Source organism: Gambusia affinis, linkage group LG10, assembly GCF_019740435.1.
Source record: "Gambusia affinis linkage group LG10, SWU_Gaff_1.0, whole genome shotgun sequence".
In the NCBI taxonomy this organism is placed as follows: domain Eukaryota; kingdom Metazoa; phylum Chordata; class Actinopteri; order Cyprinodontiformes; family Poeciliidae; genus Gambusia; species Gambusia affinis.
In genome coordinates, this window is record NC_057877.1 from 14,337,614 (window position 1) to 14,354,069 (window position 16,456).

Genomic DNA, 16,456 nt, shown 5'->3' on the forward strand with positions numbered 1-16,456 from the left:
ACCAAAACAATAATTGTTGAGGGCAAGAAACCTTTGCAGCCTTGAAACAAATAAACCCTTTCTTGTTTTGTTCTTTACAATAAGCCCCTCTTACTGCTCAACCAAATGCAGGACAGGAAGAAAGTTAAAGGAGGCGATAAAAGCAAAAGGATTGTTTATCGCTCTTTATATTTTTCTTTCAAGATTTCATGATTTTAAAATCTAAAAGTTCTTGTTATATTTTCTCCAAACTGGGTGGTTCTGTCTTGCAGTCTGACTTCTGGCTACTGATTAAGGAATAAACACAACAGAAGTCATAGAAGTGAAGGCACTCAGTTAATTTCTTTGACTTCTTGGTGTGAAGTAGGATCTACCCAGAAAGGACTCCCAGCACCAGGTTCAGGACGAAGAAGGAGCCGATGATGATGAGAGGGATGAAGTAAAGCCAGTTCCAGGTGGGACCCAAAGCATCATTGGTCTGAAATATCAAAATAAGATCAAAACTCCATCAAGTGCAAAACAATCCCAAAGGTACGTAGCTAGTAGCCATTGAACAGTCCTTTTAAGTGATGGCAGGGAAAAGTACGCAGACATTTTTCTTTCCTCAATCTCTGCGTGCAAAAACTGAAAACAAACTGCTTAACCTTTCCTGCTCGTCCTTTTAACTGATTTTGATATGAAAATTTGTAAAATAATGACACCTCACACATTATAGATAAATTAAATTTAAACATATATTTAAAATTGCAGTTCTCACAAAAAAAGTGTGAGATTTTAGGAAGTTGCCGCTGTCTAGCAACTTCCTAAAATTCTCCACATCTTAGGACATTTTTAAAACAAAGGCAAATTCTCTTGGCAGCTTTCAGAGAGTCATGGTAAATTTACTACCTTCTTACCTTTCTCTGAAGAGAACACACACTCCACTGCAGATATACAAAACTACTGGAGCTAGTAATTTTGCATATCTCTGTATATTTATAAATATTCAAACACGAACGGAGGTGAGTGCTGAGCCAGCACAAAGCAATGAAAATCAAAGAAACCTTTTTTATTTAGTTAATTTGTAAGCAGTTCTTGTTTCACTCTGAAAGAAACATAAAATATATTAGCATCAAATTATTAGAGACTGATAATCATTCAGTACCCATTCATGCGGTATAGCCTTTATTTCCCCGTGAATCGGATTTTATGGATCCTTCTTGTAAGAATCCTCAAAGAATTTGAAGCTAGCCAAAATAGTATCATGAAGAAGCATTTACATAACATGTGACCTTACATTGTAGAGCACGGTGGTCCATCCCTCCATGGTGATGCACTGGAAGACAGTGAGGACTGCAAAGAGGATGTTGTCAAACTGGGTGATGCCGTCATTAGGTCCAATCCAGGTCTCTGAGCAGGCGTACTTGGCTGGACATTGACGCACGCCACACGGGAAGATGTACTCAGAAGAGTCCACTGTCTCATTTTCTGAACAGAAAGGACAAAGTCAGATGCTGAAGAGTTATCTTTTTGTGCCGTAAATGGTGCTCTGCAGTAAACTGACATCTTTTACAAAGAAAATAAAAACGTTTTACATCTCACAGCCTTTAAAACGCAGCATGTTATATGAAAAAGGCTTTACTTCAGTGACAGGAAATATTCATTTCAGTCCATTTTTTTTCCATAGCTGTCAATTCAGCTCAAGTGAAATTGGGGGCAGCTTGGAGGTTAATAACAGCTATGAACTGAACAATAACTCATTGTGCTGCACTACGTTGTTCGTTTTGTTTATAAAGGCCGTTTTGGCTCGGTGGAGTCTCCAGGTGCAGCCTTAAACGTTATGTGTGCTTCTGCTTTTCTGGATGTGACATCACCGTAGAGAAGCTGCTTATTGAGTTGCTCAAACCTGCACAGCCAGAGATACTTGAATAATAACAAAAAACAGCTACAGACAGAGCTCAGGTCTTCTTTTAAGATCTGAGACTACAGACAGACAGAAACCGTTCAGCTCTTTCATCTCTTTACATGCATGCATAATACAAAACTTTAAATTTCCTTCAACATATTAATTTGTTTCATCATAACAACAAGGCTGTGTCATACACTTGTCTGGATCTGAGAAAACCGGATTCAGCTTATTGACACAAACATCTCCTACCATCTTTGAAGCCAGGCACATGCAGAGGGGGTATTGAGGGGGCTTGAGCCCCTGCCTCTTTTATCCTTGATGCCCCTAGTGCCCTTTTTGAGTTTTTTCCCCCCAAAATTAAAAAAAAACAACAACTTTGTATTGTTTTTAATCTGTATGTCAGAAGGCCTGCTTGTGTCCCTCAGGAATAATACTTAGCTAAATATAATAATTTAGCAAAATAAACTTTGAGCTTTTTTGATTTATAACTCAGTCTGCAGCCAAGTTGTTCTAGACGTTAAATAGATATTATTAGGGCTTAATTAGTAAAATGGCATCAAATTTGCTTATTTCATAACTTCATAACCAGCAACCATCTTTCCTCTGGTCTGTTTAACAGCTCCAGTCTCAGATCAGCTGAGCCTCCAGATCTGTCAGCAGCAAAAACAGAAACTTTATACCTGTTGGGGAAAATATACAACATTTGCTTTGCATTGTCCCCACATGATAGCAATGATATAATAAGATCCACTTAGATTCTTGGTTAATATGGGTTGTTGCTATGTTGCTGTATGGTCTTGTTCAATGTGCCTCTTTTTTAACTTTGAGCCCCTGTCCTTCCAAAGGTCTCTGCACGGCCCTGTTTGAAGCACAGTGGAGAATGCACACAACGTATCTGTTCATATCAAATAAACCAGCATGTGTCCAGTGTACCCAGTATTCCTAGCTGTGGTGTGCAAGTCTTGTGCAGTTTTCCGCTGTAAAACTCCAGGCCGATGATTGCGAACATGAGGATGGCAAAGAACAGCAACAGACCGATCTGCAGAAGAGGTACCATGGCCTTCATTATGGACTTCAGGACAATCTGCAGACCTGGAGATAAAAGTGAACATTAACCAGTTGAGTAAAGGTTGCAACCTATGAGCAGCTGTAGAAACAAAAGATTTGGTGGAAAATCTTTGGTTTGCTCTTAGAGGAGAATGATAATTTGAAATGTAGATCTGAAAATAAAAACTAATATTTTATGATTGTATAATTTTTTTTGTACACGGGTAGTTATTCTATTAATCCTATTCATGATTACAATGTTAGCTTTCAAACAATTTATTCATTCTTTGACCAAGTTAAAATAAAAGTCTGTTCAACATTTAGTTGATCAATCATCTTACTATGTTTAAATGGACTGCTGGTGCAAAAAATTCAAGAAACAGAAGATAGGAGCACTTTACAAACAGACAAAAGTTCAAATGTAAAAAAACAACAACTATTATTCCATTTACTTAAGCATGCCTAGCAAGAGTGTCCATAAATATGTTGTCAAATTACAAAAACTTCAATGAATCTCATTGGGATATTATGTTATGTAGACCAACAAAACGTGGTTCATCATGGTCATGTGCAAAGCTTCAATAAAAATCTTAAGTTGACTTGCTTGACCTGTATTCTGATATCCCTAAATCAGATGAAGTGCAAGCAGCTGGCTTAAATTAAATCTGTGTGTAACTATCAAAACAGCAGAGCAAACCAAGCAGGTCAGGAATAAAGTTGTGGTAAAGTCTAAAATATTATTGCGTTATAAAACAAAATCTCCAGTTTTGAACATCTGTTCAAACCATCATCTAAAACTGGAAATCATTTCAGAAAACTGAAAAACTGTCAAGACATTTCCTTCACTTAACCTGACATAAAGGACAGGGAGATCTGGCCAATACACAAAACCCTGCACACCACCTGAAATACACCAAAGTGAAACATGGTGGTGGCAGCGGCATGTTGTGGGGATGCAGGCATAGGGAAGCTGGTCACAGGACCACTTCAGAAGAAACCGGTTGGAAGTTTACCTACCAACAGAACGACAATAAACATGCAGACAGAGTTATATTGACCTCTGTCTGCATAGTTTAGAGCAAAGCACATTCATTTATGGATGGCCTAGTCAAATCAAATCATAATCTGTGGCAAAAAGAACAGTCGCTCTGTTCATCTAATCCGACTGAGCTTGAGGGATTTGCAAAAACAGACAGGCAAAAATGATGATGTAGAATAATAATCGCCACAAAGTATTGACTCAGACAAATGCAACAATTTTCAGATTTTTATTCAAAAAAATCTTTAAAACCACAAATTGCTTTTCCTCCATTTCCTAATCATGTACTGCACTGTGTTGGTATTTGATACTGTGCTGTGGAAATGTTGAAAGGAAATACGCATGTTAACAAAACTCTCTGTCAATTTGTAAAAGCTTCAAATTTGGTAAATGGTAAATTTCCCATAATTTCTGTTTTTAGTTTATGCATGCAGGTATGAAAATGTGACTTAAATGTGTCTAAAGAAAACTGATACAACAAAAACTGGAACAAAACAACTTTCAAACCCTGATAAAAAAAAGGTGCATGACGATGTATTTTTTAGTCTACAATTACTTTTTTGTTAGAAAAGTTTATGTATTCAACACAAAAAATTAAAAAGAAAAAATATTGAACAAATACTGAAAAATATACGACACTCACTCGGTATGCCTGAGACCAGTTTGAGGGGCCGCAGTACTCTCACAGCCCTCAGCGTCCTCAGATCCACTGAGATGTTCATATGAGCCCCTGCTGCAGCCAGGATCCTAAAAAAACACACACAAACAGAACACACAACAGGATTGACACATGAATACCACAATTTTTATGCTTTATAAGCTGTGTGGAGCTGCAGACACACGTAAACACACATATTGTTGGAGGACGGCTGCAGCGCTTAGATATCGGAGGAGATGATGTGAGGTTCTGCAGCGAAGCCAAGATCACAGAACACAAGTGTTTTTTTTTTTGTTTTTTGGGGGGGGAAGTGAAGAGAGGAGGGAACTTTTGCGTGTGTTCTTGTGTGTGGGAGGATGGCGGTGACAACTGCTGTTTAGGAGGAGAACAAAGAATAGCTCCATCATGGGTGGGCAGGATACCCCTAAGCTGGAGAGGCATCATGTTTCTGGACAAACACATCACACAAATATGGGATTTTTTCTCATCTGCCATGCAAACCGAAAGTCCATCCAAAGTTATAGTTTTGCTTTGTTGATCTTGTGTTGTCTGTTCTGCTCTTCAGACGCACCTCTGTGGCCTTTAGCTCTCGGAGTGATGGCTAAAGAAAACATTGTCTGGTGATCTGAGCCCCTGCTCCCTCATTAGTCTGCCCTCCTGTCTCTGTTTTCACCAAATTCTCTGATGTTGCTTTTCATCCCTTAACCTCCCTCTGGTTATCTCTCCCTTCCTCCACTTTTTTTTTTTTATCAAACCCCTTTCCAATTATATCTTCTCTGTGACTTTATTCCCCACTGCTTTTTCCATTTTGCACTTGAGCTTGCATACAAACTGAAAAACAAAGATAAATGGAGAAAGATGCTTATGAAATCAAGTAGAAGAGCATTGAAGCCAAGGAATCTCCAAACTGAGCTTCTTAAAAACCTAAAACTTTAGCAAAGCTTGCATTTGAAATTAGAAGTGGTGTTTTTCTGAATAATGCTGGGCAATGATTTGAATCTTACAATTAAATTAGGGATCACAGGTATCATTAGCTCTGTAAAATATATTGCATATTTATCACTATTTCAATATCACTGTAAATAATATCAATCTTGGAAAAAAAAACCCTGCTAGGACTGCAAAAACAATGTGCTAAGTAAGAATATTAATATTTCATTATCACAAGTCAAAGCACTATCTCGACATATGGTATTGGATATGGTGTGTTTTCCTAAAATCACTTAATACAAATCAGTTCGCTGACTAAAATGTCTGCACCACAAACTGTTTGGCATTTTCAGAGAATATTTCTCATGTTTTTCATGAGAACAATATAGAAACTCAGCTTTACTGCTAGACCCAGAAATGCATTTTAATTATATGCAGGACTGGATAAAGGGAAATAAAACAAGCATACTTATGGAATGAAGTAGGAAAATCCAGTAAGAAGACATTTTCTTAATTTTCTTGCCAAATTTCGTTTAGGAAATTAACTTTTTCAGATTTCACTTGCTGAGTTTGAACTTGGCACTACATGCCATTCTCAAAACTGACAAAGTGTCTCGTTTTTGTCCTGTGTAGGAGTTTGCCGTCAAAGGTCAAGTGTTAGTTCAATAGTTATAGCAGAGCAATTTTAAGCCACTGATGCAGATAAGCGGATGTTACCTGGGTAAATACACAATCATTATAGTACAGTTGTCCTATTTGCATTCACCACAGTATCCAAGCTACATTGTAAACAGTCTGGTAATTGAAGATAACTCATCAATAGATTGTACAAAATGATTATTATCCAGGATTTATGTACACAACAGTGCTTAAGTGCCCTCTTTATGCACTCTAATTTTCCCAACAGAGATTTCACATTTAATCGTATAACAAAGCACCACAAAAGCAATTATATTTCTAGGATGTAGCAGTGAGAATTAGTCTCATCTGTAGTTCTAGCAGAATAAGAACGTCATCTGTTTTAATTAGAAGAATAAAAAGGGAAGGAGAGAAGAACGAGAGAAGATGAGAAAAAGATTAAAATAGCTCATCGTCGTCGATGCACGTGCAGAAATAGAAACATCTTCATGAGCTTCACACCTGCGATCTCTCTCTCTGCCTCGTCTTTTCGTCACATCAAATTGTTCAGCTATTGTCTTTGTTTATTTTACTCAAAGAGTTTGTTCTGCTGCCACATGAAAACTCTGGCATTTACTTTTTCCACTTGTTTTACTGTTTTATTTACACATCACCACATTATCCCTGTATTTTTACTGAATTACACATAATAGACCACTTCAAAAAACAACTGCAGAGGATTATTTAGAGGGTCATCACATCATTTCTGCAGGGTATACTATTTGGATTTTTATTTGGAAACAATAAAAACACAAATTACTTCCTTCCACTTCACAAATAAGGTCAAAGTTTTGTGAACTTTTCAAAATAAAACAGGAGGTCAAACTTCAATAAAACTTAACTAGGCTTTGTGTCTAAAATGAGAAGTAAACAGCAAACTAATGTAAGCTTAAACTTTATATCTTAGTAGCATAAACCATCCAATCAACGCATCGGAACACAGAGGCTAATGGATGAACTATCTCTATTTTACCCTCTTTAAGTTGCTGTGTCGAATTTCTTTGTGAGACTTTCAAAGAGCCTCTGAGAAAATAAAACACAAACTTGATAGATTTGATGAAAAGAATTACATATCATCTCCACGAGGAGTCAAGAATACATAAATACAAGCTGAAACACTCTGCAAAGGGCTGTTCTCGCACTCGTTACTACGGCAAATATGAAACACTAAGCCCGTCTGGACCTTGGCACCTCCTCTCTGTCAGAGACGGGGAAGGTGAAGGTTGGCCACAGAATCTGGCAGATTTTAATCTGCCGGGGGAAGCACGACACATGGCTGATTTGGCGCAAGAAATCAGTTTGGACCACCATTTATTTCCTCCCTGTCGCCTTCCCTCTGCCTCACAAAAAGATGTTCATTTATTATTTTACAGTAGGTTTATTTGGCTAATCAAAATGAAATATCTAATAATATCAGACACTGTTTTGCTCATATTCGACATCCTGATGTTACAGTCCAAGCATAAAGTGTACCACAGATAAATAATAGACAGTGTCAGCAGCTAGTAATTCAGCATACTAGCAAAATACAGTTACATTTTCCTCTGAAAGTGCATTTAAACAATTAAACAGAGCATTACTGAGCTCTGCTAAAGGAAGGTCAGACAAAAGAATTTGCTGTCAGGCTGAAAAGGCCAGTGAAGACACCATAGAGGCATTTAAAATGTCACACAGCAAGGAGGGATAATGTCACTTAACAGGAACCTAATGAGTACACTATTTCAGGTGAGCACGAAGGCACCAATAGACAAATAAACCAGTCAAATTAGTCTATGATGTTGCTGTAGTTTCTCTTTTATGCATTTTGAGTTTTCCAGCATATCAGCTTCTCTCCTAAATGAGTAAATATGTCTCTTTCAGACATATTTTGCTCAAACAGCTTTTTGCTTTTAAACGCTGAAGTCTTGTAAACTCAAGCATCTCGTGTTTTAAAACATTTTGTAGAGCTGTTTTTAAATTAAGGATAAGTTTATGTCCGTCACTATCAAGTAAAAATGTCATAATTCATTCCTACTTATCCATGTCATGTCTTGCCAAGTAAAGTGTTGTCTCGAGTCTCTTTACAGCACTAAACTTTTTTACACCTTAAACTTAAATAGAGAGTTAATTATCTTGTTTCCTTGTGAAATGTGATACTCCTTTCAGAAATCTTCAGATATTCAGGCAATACATACTTTTACATAAAGTACAGATGTTGAGATGAGGTCTGCTAAAACATGTCTAAAATAATTTTTTATTCAGAATCAGCTTTATTGGGCATGTTGTATAAGTGTGAACAGACATTATTTTTAAGCAAATACAAAAAAATTAAAAAGCAAAAATCAAATAGAAAGAGATATAGATCACAATAATGCAAATATACATATTTTTATTCCACATTTGAGTAGCTGACTAATCTAGCTCCAAAGTGTTTATTGTGTTAATATAAGAGGCAACGTCTTTGATCTCTGTCTCTGGTGATTGCAAAAGCTGTAAAAGTCTTAACAGTTTGCATGTTTCTATCTGCTGTTTGAGTGAAAGGGAGAACAGCTGCAAACAAAGCAATCTGTACAAATTTCCTCCCTCTGCAGGACATGTTGTTCAACTGTTGAGTGTATTTGAACCTACATATATTTTGTGTGATATGCTTTATGAATGCAGCGCACAGAAAGCCACAGTGGGGTTACAATAAACAGAGATCGCACCATTTATGAATGGTACGAATACAAATAAAATAGAATTAGAAACTCTTATTTGAAAGCACAAAATGTGGACAGGAGTATAAAGTGCTGATGTTTTAGGATAACTGGGGAATAATGAGAGTCAAATACTTGGGAATTTTCTTAACGTAAGTACAGAAGTATGTAAAAAAGTCAAAGTTGGGATCCACTTCTGAAGGTTGGACCGACCAACCAGATAGTGTTCACTTTAATTGATCTCATTTTCAACATATCCAACAGGTTTTTCACAAGTTAATAACGTAACTTTTATTCAGAGGGAGCTGTCAAACAGATGATGCCCTGCTTGGAGGTGTCAGCCATGAAAAGTGAGTACTGATGACAAACCCTGCTGAGGCGACAGCTTCACACCGCCTGACAAATCTGCTGTGACACTCGTCAGAGCCCGATACTGACAACGTTGTGACTTATGCTCCATGTCACCGTCCAGCCACACATTTATTAATAGGAGCACACCTGATCATTGGAACAAATTTACCTACTCGTCTTACGTGGTTAGCGCTGCAAGTATCTCTCGGTAATAAACAAAACCATGTTTTGGAATCAAATCTAATTTCACAAATAAACAGTAGGAAAAAAAAACATCTGAAAACTTAACAGCTTGAAAAAAGTGACTGTACAAATGGTCTGAGTAAATTATGCTAGTTGAAAGTCTTCAGGTAGGTAACAATAGTCATCAAGCACAGTACAAATATCAGAACTTGTTGGACTATATTTGTGCAACAAGTTATGAGATTTTTTCTTTTACTTTGTTTCTATTGGGCTTTTGTTTTTATAGAAATCGAACTGACTTTCAGCGCCTTTTAGAGCAGCTAAATTTTTACCATATTATGTTATTTAGAAGCATTTCTTCAGAAAGATTAAGAGTATCTTGGAACAATTGTGAGTGCAAAAAGAGCATGGAAAGAACGGCTGCTTCTTTATAAGGTCACATGATGTGAACTGCATGTTGCACTACAGCTTTAACTCGAAACATAATAATGTAAAATAAATAATAATTACTGGTGCAAAGTGATGTTGCATGACTTTGTACAAACTGATTTATCAGAAAAAATAAGGGATTTGGGTAAGAAAGTTAAAATAAGTTTCTTTTTTTTTTTTAGCAATAAACAAAAATGGGTGGGCAAATTAAATGTTATGCATATTGCATGACTGGTTGCCTCTGCTTTACTTTTATTTTGTGTATACCAGTGCACTAAAACCTAAACAATGCATGCCACAGAATCAGCTTCTTAAACAAAGCATATTGGGAACAAGAACACTGAAAGCTAAAATGGACACACACAGAATAAGCCGGGCATTCATTTTGGATTACACTGCCGTGCTGAATTAGTGTTGATGCTAACCTATTTTTGTTTGCTAAATGTATTTCTTCAGAGCAACTAAAGGACATTAATTATCAAAGCACAATATACCAGTGAATAAAATGTCATAACAGGAAGTAGTGTAATGGTTTGTTGGACTTTGTATTTATTCTGTTATCTAGTTAAGTTTCATTAGTAGATTTCTGATTTAGCTTGGTTAATCTGGACCTTTCTATTTACGAGTTTCTCTTCTTAGTTTGGAGTCAATCTCATGTTGACTTTTCTTCTGTCGATGTTTTGTTACTCTACTAGGTTCTCAACACACCAAACAGAATCAATTATCAATCCAATTCTAAGAACATCTGTCCATCAGGACTTCTGCCTCTTGTCTAGTTATTCTTTTTCTTCACAGTTAGTAAAGGCCAAGAAAAGAGACTCAGTTCATATTGTCATTTAGGCAGTAGATTCCATGTTTGTTGTTCTGCTGCAGGTTTAAATATTTTTAGAGAACATATTTATTGTCGAGTCAAGCAATAACAGTGCAAGCATCTCAGTATATGTTGTGTGTGTTGCTGATTGTCTTGACAGAATAAAGAATTGTGTGGAGGAACCTCCTACAGCACTGCTCTGGTCGATTTAGTTAATATAAGCTTCTCTGCCTCCCACAGAGTACTCTGTCCTTTTTTAACTCCCCCTGATCCATCGTTTATTCTCTCCCGCTTTACGTTTGTGCACACAAATCATTGATATTCAGCGTGTTGCATACAATCAAATCATGCTGCTCATTAAAACAACAGGCGTGGATTTGATCATGTTTTCCACAAACTGGTTATCAGCCGAGTGTCAGAGACACCTGTTTGTGTTATGACAACAGCTCTGATCTATCAAAACAACAAACAGTGATACTTCCAAATGCAAACAACATATATATTTTATTATCTGTACTTAGAATCAATAAATATCAAAATATGTGAAACTATTGGTGACTGCGCGTATTGTGTGCTTTAGCAGAACAAATGTACAACATAATGTAACCGGTGTACTGAGCTTGCTTTTGCACAATGGGTACATTATGGAGTTTTCTATGATCTGTTACCAGTAGCAGTCTTTTATCATTTTCACAATAAATCCTGAAAAATATTGTCATAAAATTATTATTAAGTATGTTTTTTAATCTGCTTTCTAGTACAGACCCTTGATAAAGATGGAGCTGCAATGGCCCTGAGGTACAAACCATCAAAATCAGAATAAAAATAATTTGCCAGGTTAAACACGAAGGTCGACAATACTGGATTTATAAAACCTGATAATAAGCTTTAAATCAGAAATCTCAAATCAACACAGATATAAAAATGGTTCATCCTAACAGGCTTACCATTCAAAGCAGAAAGCCTGAGTTATTTTACAAAAGTTACCTTGAAACATGATAATAATATAAAATTTGTTGTTTGCTTTAGGTTTTCCAACATTTTCTGCTTTTGCCCTTGACTTTAAAGAGCAGAACACTGAAACTATTTCAAACTACCTGCAACCTTCAGAGCATCTCTCTCCAATGCTTCGACTCAACTACTTATTCATACAATATACACTCCCAAAAACACTCAAGCATCTTTTCCTTTAAGCAGATGCAAAAAGGGACATGAGACTTAGGCTGTAATGGTAATTTTATCAATAAAGAACCTTATTTGTTTCTTTAAAGTGACTTTTGCTGAATAGCTTAAATAATACAAATGCTGCCTCTTCCAAAAAAGGCAACTATATGTAAACACAAAAACTCTTTGGTATCACTCAGTAGAATAAAAGGGGTTACGTTCCATTATGGATCCACGCAGATGCAAACAGGCACAAGCAATGCAAAGATTTACAGCTCAGGAGACTTTAGAGAGACTAGTGAACTTGACATGTATGCTTTTAGAGAGAGAGGAACCACATCATGCATGTGGAAAACATGCAAACACAATGCACAAATTACCTCCTTTAGCTGCATGGCAACAGAGTTAGCTACACCAACATGGAGACCTTAACTGGAATCAAATTGACACAATTGCACATTTAGTCTTCGAGGTCACTCAATTTGAAGTATGAAAAAGATTCTGGATTAAATTAGAAGCTCCTTGCTGGAAATGAGCAAGTTCACATCAATACTGAAGAAGCCGTTTTACAGAGAAAGGGTGGAATATGTTCAGACATGCATGTGAAGAGAGATTTAAAGAAGGTATTAGGAAAATACTCAGTATTTTTAAGTGAACAAGATCTGAATATGTATTTTTAAAACAATATTCTGCCATTTCTGTTGGCTCTACATCAACAATCTGTCATGAGTTTCTTCTGGAAGGATCAAAATGCAGACTGGAGCTGGAAATGTGGATGATGTTAAGTGTTTAATAACAAAAAAAAATAAAAAAATAAAAACATTTTTACAAAAAAACGCAGGGAATACAGGGAGCCAGAGCAGAACAAAAACAGGAATCCAGTAGCAAAAACAGCAGGGAATCAACAGGGAGATAACAGGATTAGATGGGAGGAACCAGCAAGGAGTGACTGAGAATGAGTTGAATATATACTGGGGAAGTTGATTACTGAACAAAGAACAGATGGATGATTAGAAACGGGTTGCAGGTGTGAGGGGACAAAGCAGAAGGCAGGATGAGGAGAGAAAAAGTGGAACAGGGAGTGAGGGAGTGAACACAGGGGACTAGGAAATAAATCTAACACTAAAGACTTTTTAGACCTAAAAAACATAATTAAACTAGAGTAAAAAAAAACAAACAAAAAACTAAGCACATGAAATAAACAAACAACAATCAGTAAGGAAGGAGTGAACTAAAGTAAAATTCAAACAAGACTGATCTAACAAAGAAACTAAAAGAACCTCAAAAACTTTTCAGGCTCCTAAACATAAACATGAAATTGGATGAGGAAAAACTTGTTATGAATTATTGATATAGCCATAAAACTGACCTAATTATGGATGCATTCATCTTTAAATTTTACTTTTGATCAGCAGTTTACTGTAAACATAATTTATTGCCTATATTAAGTCACTGACATTGCATCAGAAGTTACAGTGTCACACATTATATAACAGTTGCTATAGAAACTTAACAAGGTCTTCATCACTCATTTATGGTGTGAAGAGTGTACAGACAACCTGCTTTGACTCCATCTCTGTCTCTAAACTCTGTTCTTTTATTGAGTCGTGGCTGAAATGCATCAACAATAAATCGGTTCTAGAGCATATTGAGTTGAATTTTGCTCATTACATGTTTCACCTCAGTCGATTCAGACTGAATACTAATAAACTTCAGGCATTAATTAAATTCCCACACAGGCCCTGTTCATCTCAGACTGAATTTGCAGACAAATTGAAAAGTCATAATTGAGAAATATCCATCATCTTCCCTCAGAGCTGGTTACTTTTGCTAGTAAAAAGAATTTAATTTGACAAGAGTCCCAGCAACCAGTACGGCCACTTTGGTCTTGGCATATCACCTCATCTTTTCTAATCAGCCTGCATAAAAGGCCCGCTAAACACTCTTTGTATCACAGGATGTTTTTTTTTTTTACAATGGCTACAAGTGAGGAGAGACAGACGAAGGGAGAAGTGGAGGTTCAGGGACGCAGGTGAGTGGATTTTCATCAGTATGACAATTTTTCAGTGTTCAGATTTAAGATCACAGTTAAAATGCATCATTTAACCAGAGGATCTCAATCTGACTAATCACATTTGAACAAGCTTTTTACTCATGGCGGTCATTTAAAAACCCCTAAAATATAGTAGTACCCCTACAGAAGTTCACTCTAAAAATACATTTTAGTTCAAGTTATGGACTTATTTACATTACTCTCACTTAATTCAATTGGTTTAGTGATGACAGCTTACTTTTTGTGTGGAATTAACTTAAAAGTTACATTTTTAACTTAAAAGAACTTTTTACTTTCACTTTACTTGAAACAGTTAAGTTTAATGATGCGTTTGTATCCTATGTCTGACTTCATGACGCAACCTTCAGGCTGTGTGAGCAAAAACAAAAACCTTTAAAAGAAAGATCCTGTAATAGTTTACTTCACTTGAAGTAAACTAAATGATCTGAGTAAAACTGACTTAAATTTGTCAAATTAAATGAACTTGATAAATTAAGTTAGATAAACTTAATTGAATCACTTGTTACCAATTGAAGCAATTTAATTAAGTTAGTTCCAACTATTTTCTTTTTTTTTTAGTGTACTGCATGCTTAGGTAGAATGACACACAGTTTCTAAATTAAAACATAAATTAAAAATGAAAATGAAACATGCTGTACATATGTATTAAATCTCCCCGACCTGGCTCCGGATTGTTCATTGTAGTTCTATCTAGACTTTAACTAGACCACTTTAGCATTAAAATGTGCTGATGTAAACAGTCCTCGTGTAGCTCAAGATGAACTTTTAGTCTTCCTAAACCCTCAGAAGGGTTTTTTTTTTTTTTCAGGTTTGACTAATTTTTAGTTCATTCAAAGTCTGACCAGCTTCCTTGTAGACACTTAAGAAAAGAATCCACAAAGCATGAAACTTTCACAGCACAGCTGGATTTACACTGAGATTAGGTTACATGCTGATCTACTAGATACCACTAGATACAATCTAGTGTAACAGAGGCTATTTATAAATTTTTTTAGAAAATATCTATAGTTTTCGTTCCACTTCCACTATGCACTGCTTTTACTGCTCTGATGTAAAATCCCAATTAATTGCCCTGATGTTTATTTTTTTTTTATCAATGTGGACATGTTGAAGAGAAATGTATAGTTTTGAAATGCACAGCCCACATTCGACTTTGCTTTGCTTGTGATAAAGAGATATGACAGAAAACAACCCTTGAACTATTCTTCTATTTGTTTGATTTAGATAAACACAGCCCACAAGCTGCAGGTACATTTTCCCCTGGCAAATTATCAGAAAGAAACAAATCTTTCCTGATCCAAACTAATTGTAGAGACGTTAACCAGAGAAGCAGGAGAACTGGAGCCTGTGACAGCCTGACCTGAGGCCGGGTCCTCAGTCACCACAGCAGCAGCTCGAAGGGACATATCCACTCCTGCTGTGTCTGATCTCATCAATCCATCAGACAGCAGATGGGAAAAAAGACCGGAGAGGGTGCATCTGTCTGAATGTCTCTCTGTGTGTGTGTGTGTGTTTGTGTGTGTGTGAGAGAGGCTGATTTGGTTACTACTAACAGGTGCATGAATGCCAAGCAGACATAAGGTGTAGCTGGCTATAGCACATTTGGTTTGTACACGTGACTCCGAAGAACACATGCAAAACACCAAATACAGCATCTTCAAGTTCAGTTCAACCACATGTCAAACTTAAGGCCCGTGGGCCAAATCCGACAAATACTGCAAATATTTCCAAATTAGTGCCACAAACACTGTGATTTTTGTTGCAAAAAAAACACAAAAAGAATCACAAAATCCTGCAGGGACTGAAAAGATGTTCAATATTATTATTTAATTTTAAGAATTTAACTAGATTTTAACAGTTTGTGAACAGGTTTTATCAATACATTTTGGCACAATCGCTCTAGGGCCAAAACAAAATGTAAAAGTTTAAACTGTTTAAAGTGGCAGCAAGAAAATATGCAGCCTTAAAAATATGTGATTTATATACTGTTATCTTTACCGTGATAGTGCAAAATCTCATAGTAAGCTGCTATATTTGTGTTGTGCTGTGTAATTTGCCTAATTTTACAATAACATATATTTCTCAGTTGCAGACTTTCTCTTGCTTTATGGTCACAATATATTAGTGGGCTGTGGATCCTTTGGTTTAATGAAAACATAAAAAGACAATAAGGAACCACAGAAAGCAGGGAAAATATGGACAATTATAAGAAATAATTTGATTACTGCAAGAAACTCTGAAAGAAAACTATATTATGGCTCAGATATAATGTTATTATGTCCTGCTGACTAGTGCTGCAGATGCTGTGATTGATATGAAGCTCTTTGTGTTGACTTTGGCTTCCGGTGTGAAATGTCAAACTGAAAGTACAGAATAAAGCTTGATGACAGCAGCACTGAACTCATCACAAAGCAGAAGGAGTTTTGATTAATGCAAAAAGCCTTCGTATCTCGGTTACTTAATGGGACATAAATCTGAACTAACAATTTCAAAGAATAAACCCAACATGTGACTGGAGCGTTATTTTACTGTTTAAATTGATTTTTTTTA

General features: G+C 36.3%; 1 protein-coding gene across 5 annotated transcripts in view; it reads right to left on the minus strand.

The window, feature by feature from the left end:
- LOC122838482 (voltage-dependent R-type calcium channel subunit alpha-1E) overlaps positions 1-16,456 on the minus strand; it is a 98,254-nt gene that overhangs the window by 32,267 nt on the left and 49,531 nt on the right. For all 5 annotated transcript variants that reach the window (XR_006371900.1, XM_044129160.1, XM_044129161.1 and 2 more), the window contains 4 exons: positions 4,597-4,700; positions 2,801-2,959; positions 1,256-1,446; positions 354-457 (listed from right to left, as the gene is read on the minus strand). Coding sequence is in view for 4 of the 5 variants with exons in the window: in XM_044129160.1 (XP_043985095.1) it covers positions 354-457; positions 1,256-1,446; positions 2,801-2,959; positions 4,597-4,700 (558 nt within the window). In the remaining variant the exon portion in view is untranslated. The remainder of the gene's footprint in view (positions 1-353; positions 458-1,255; positions 1,447-2,800; positions 2,960-4,596; positions 4,701-16,456) is intronic.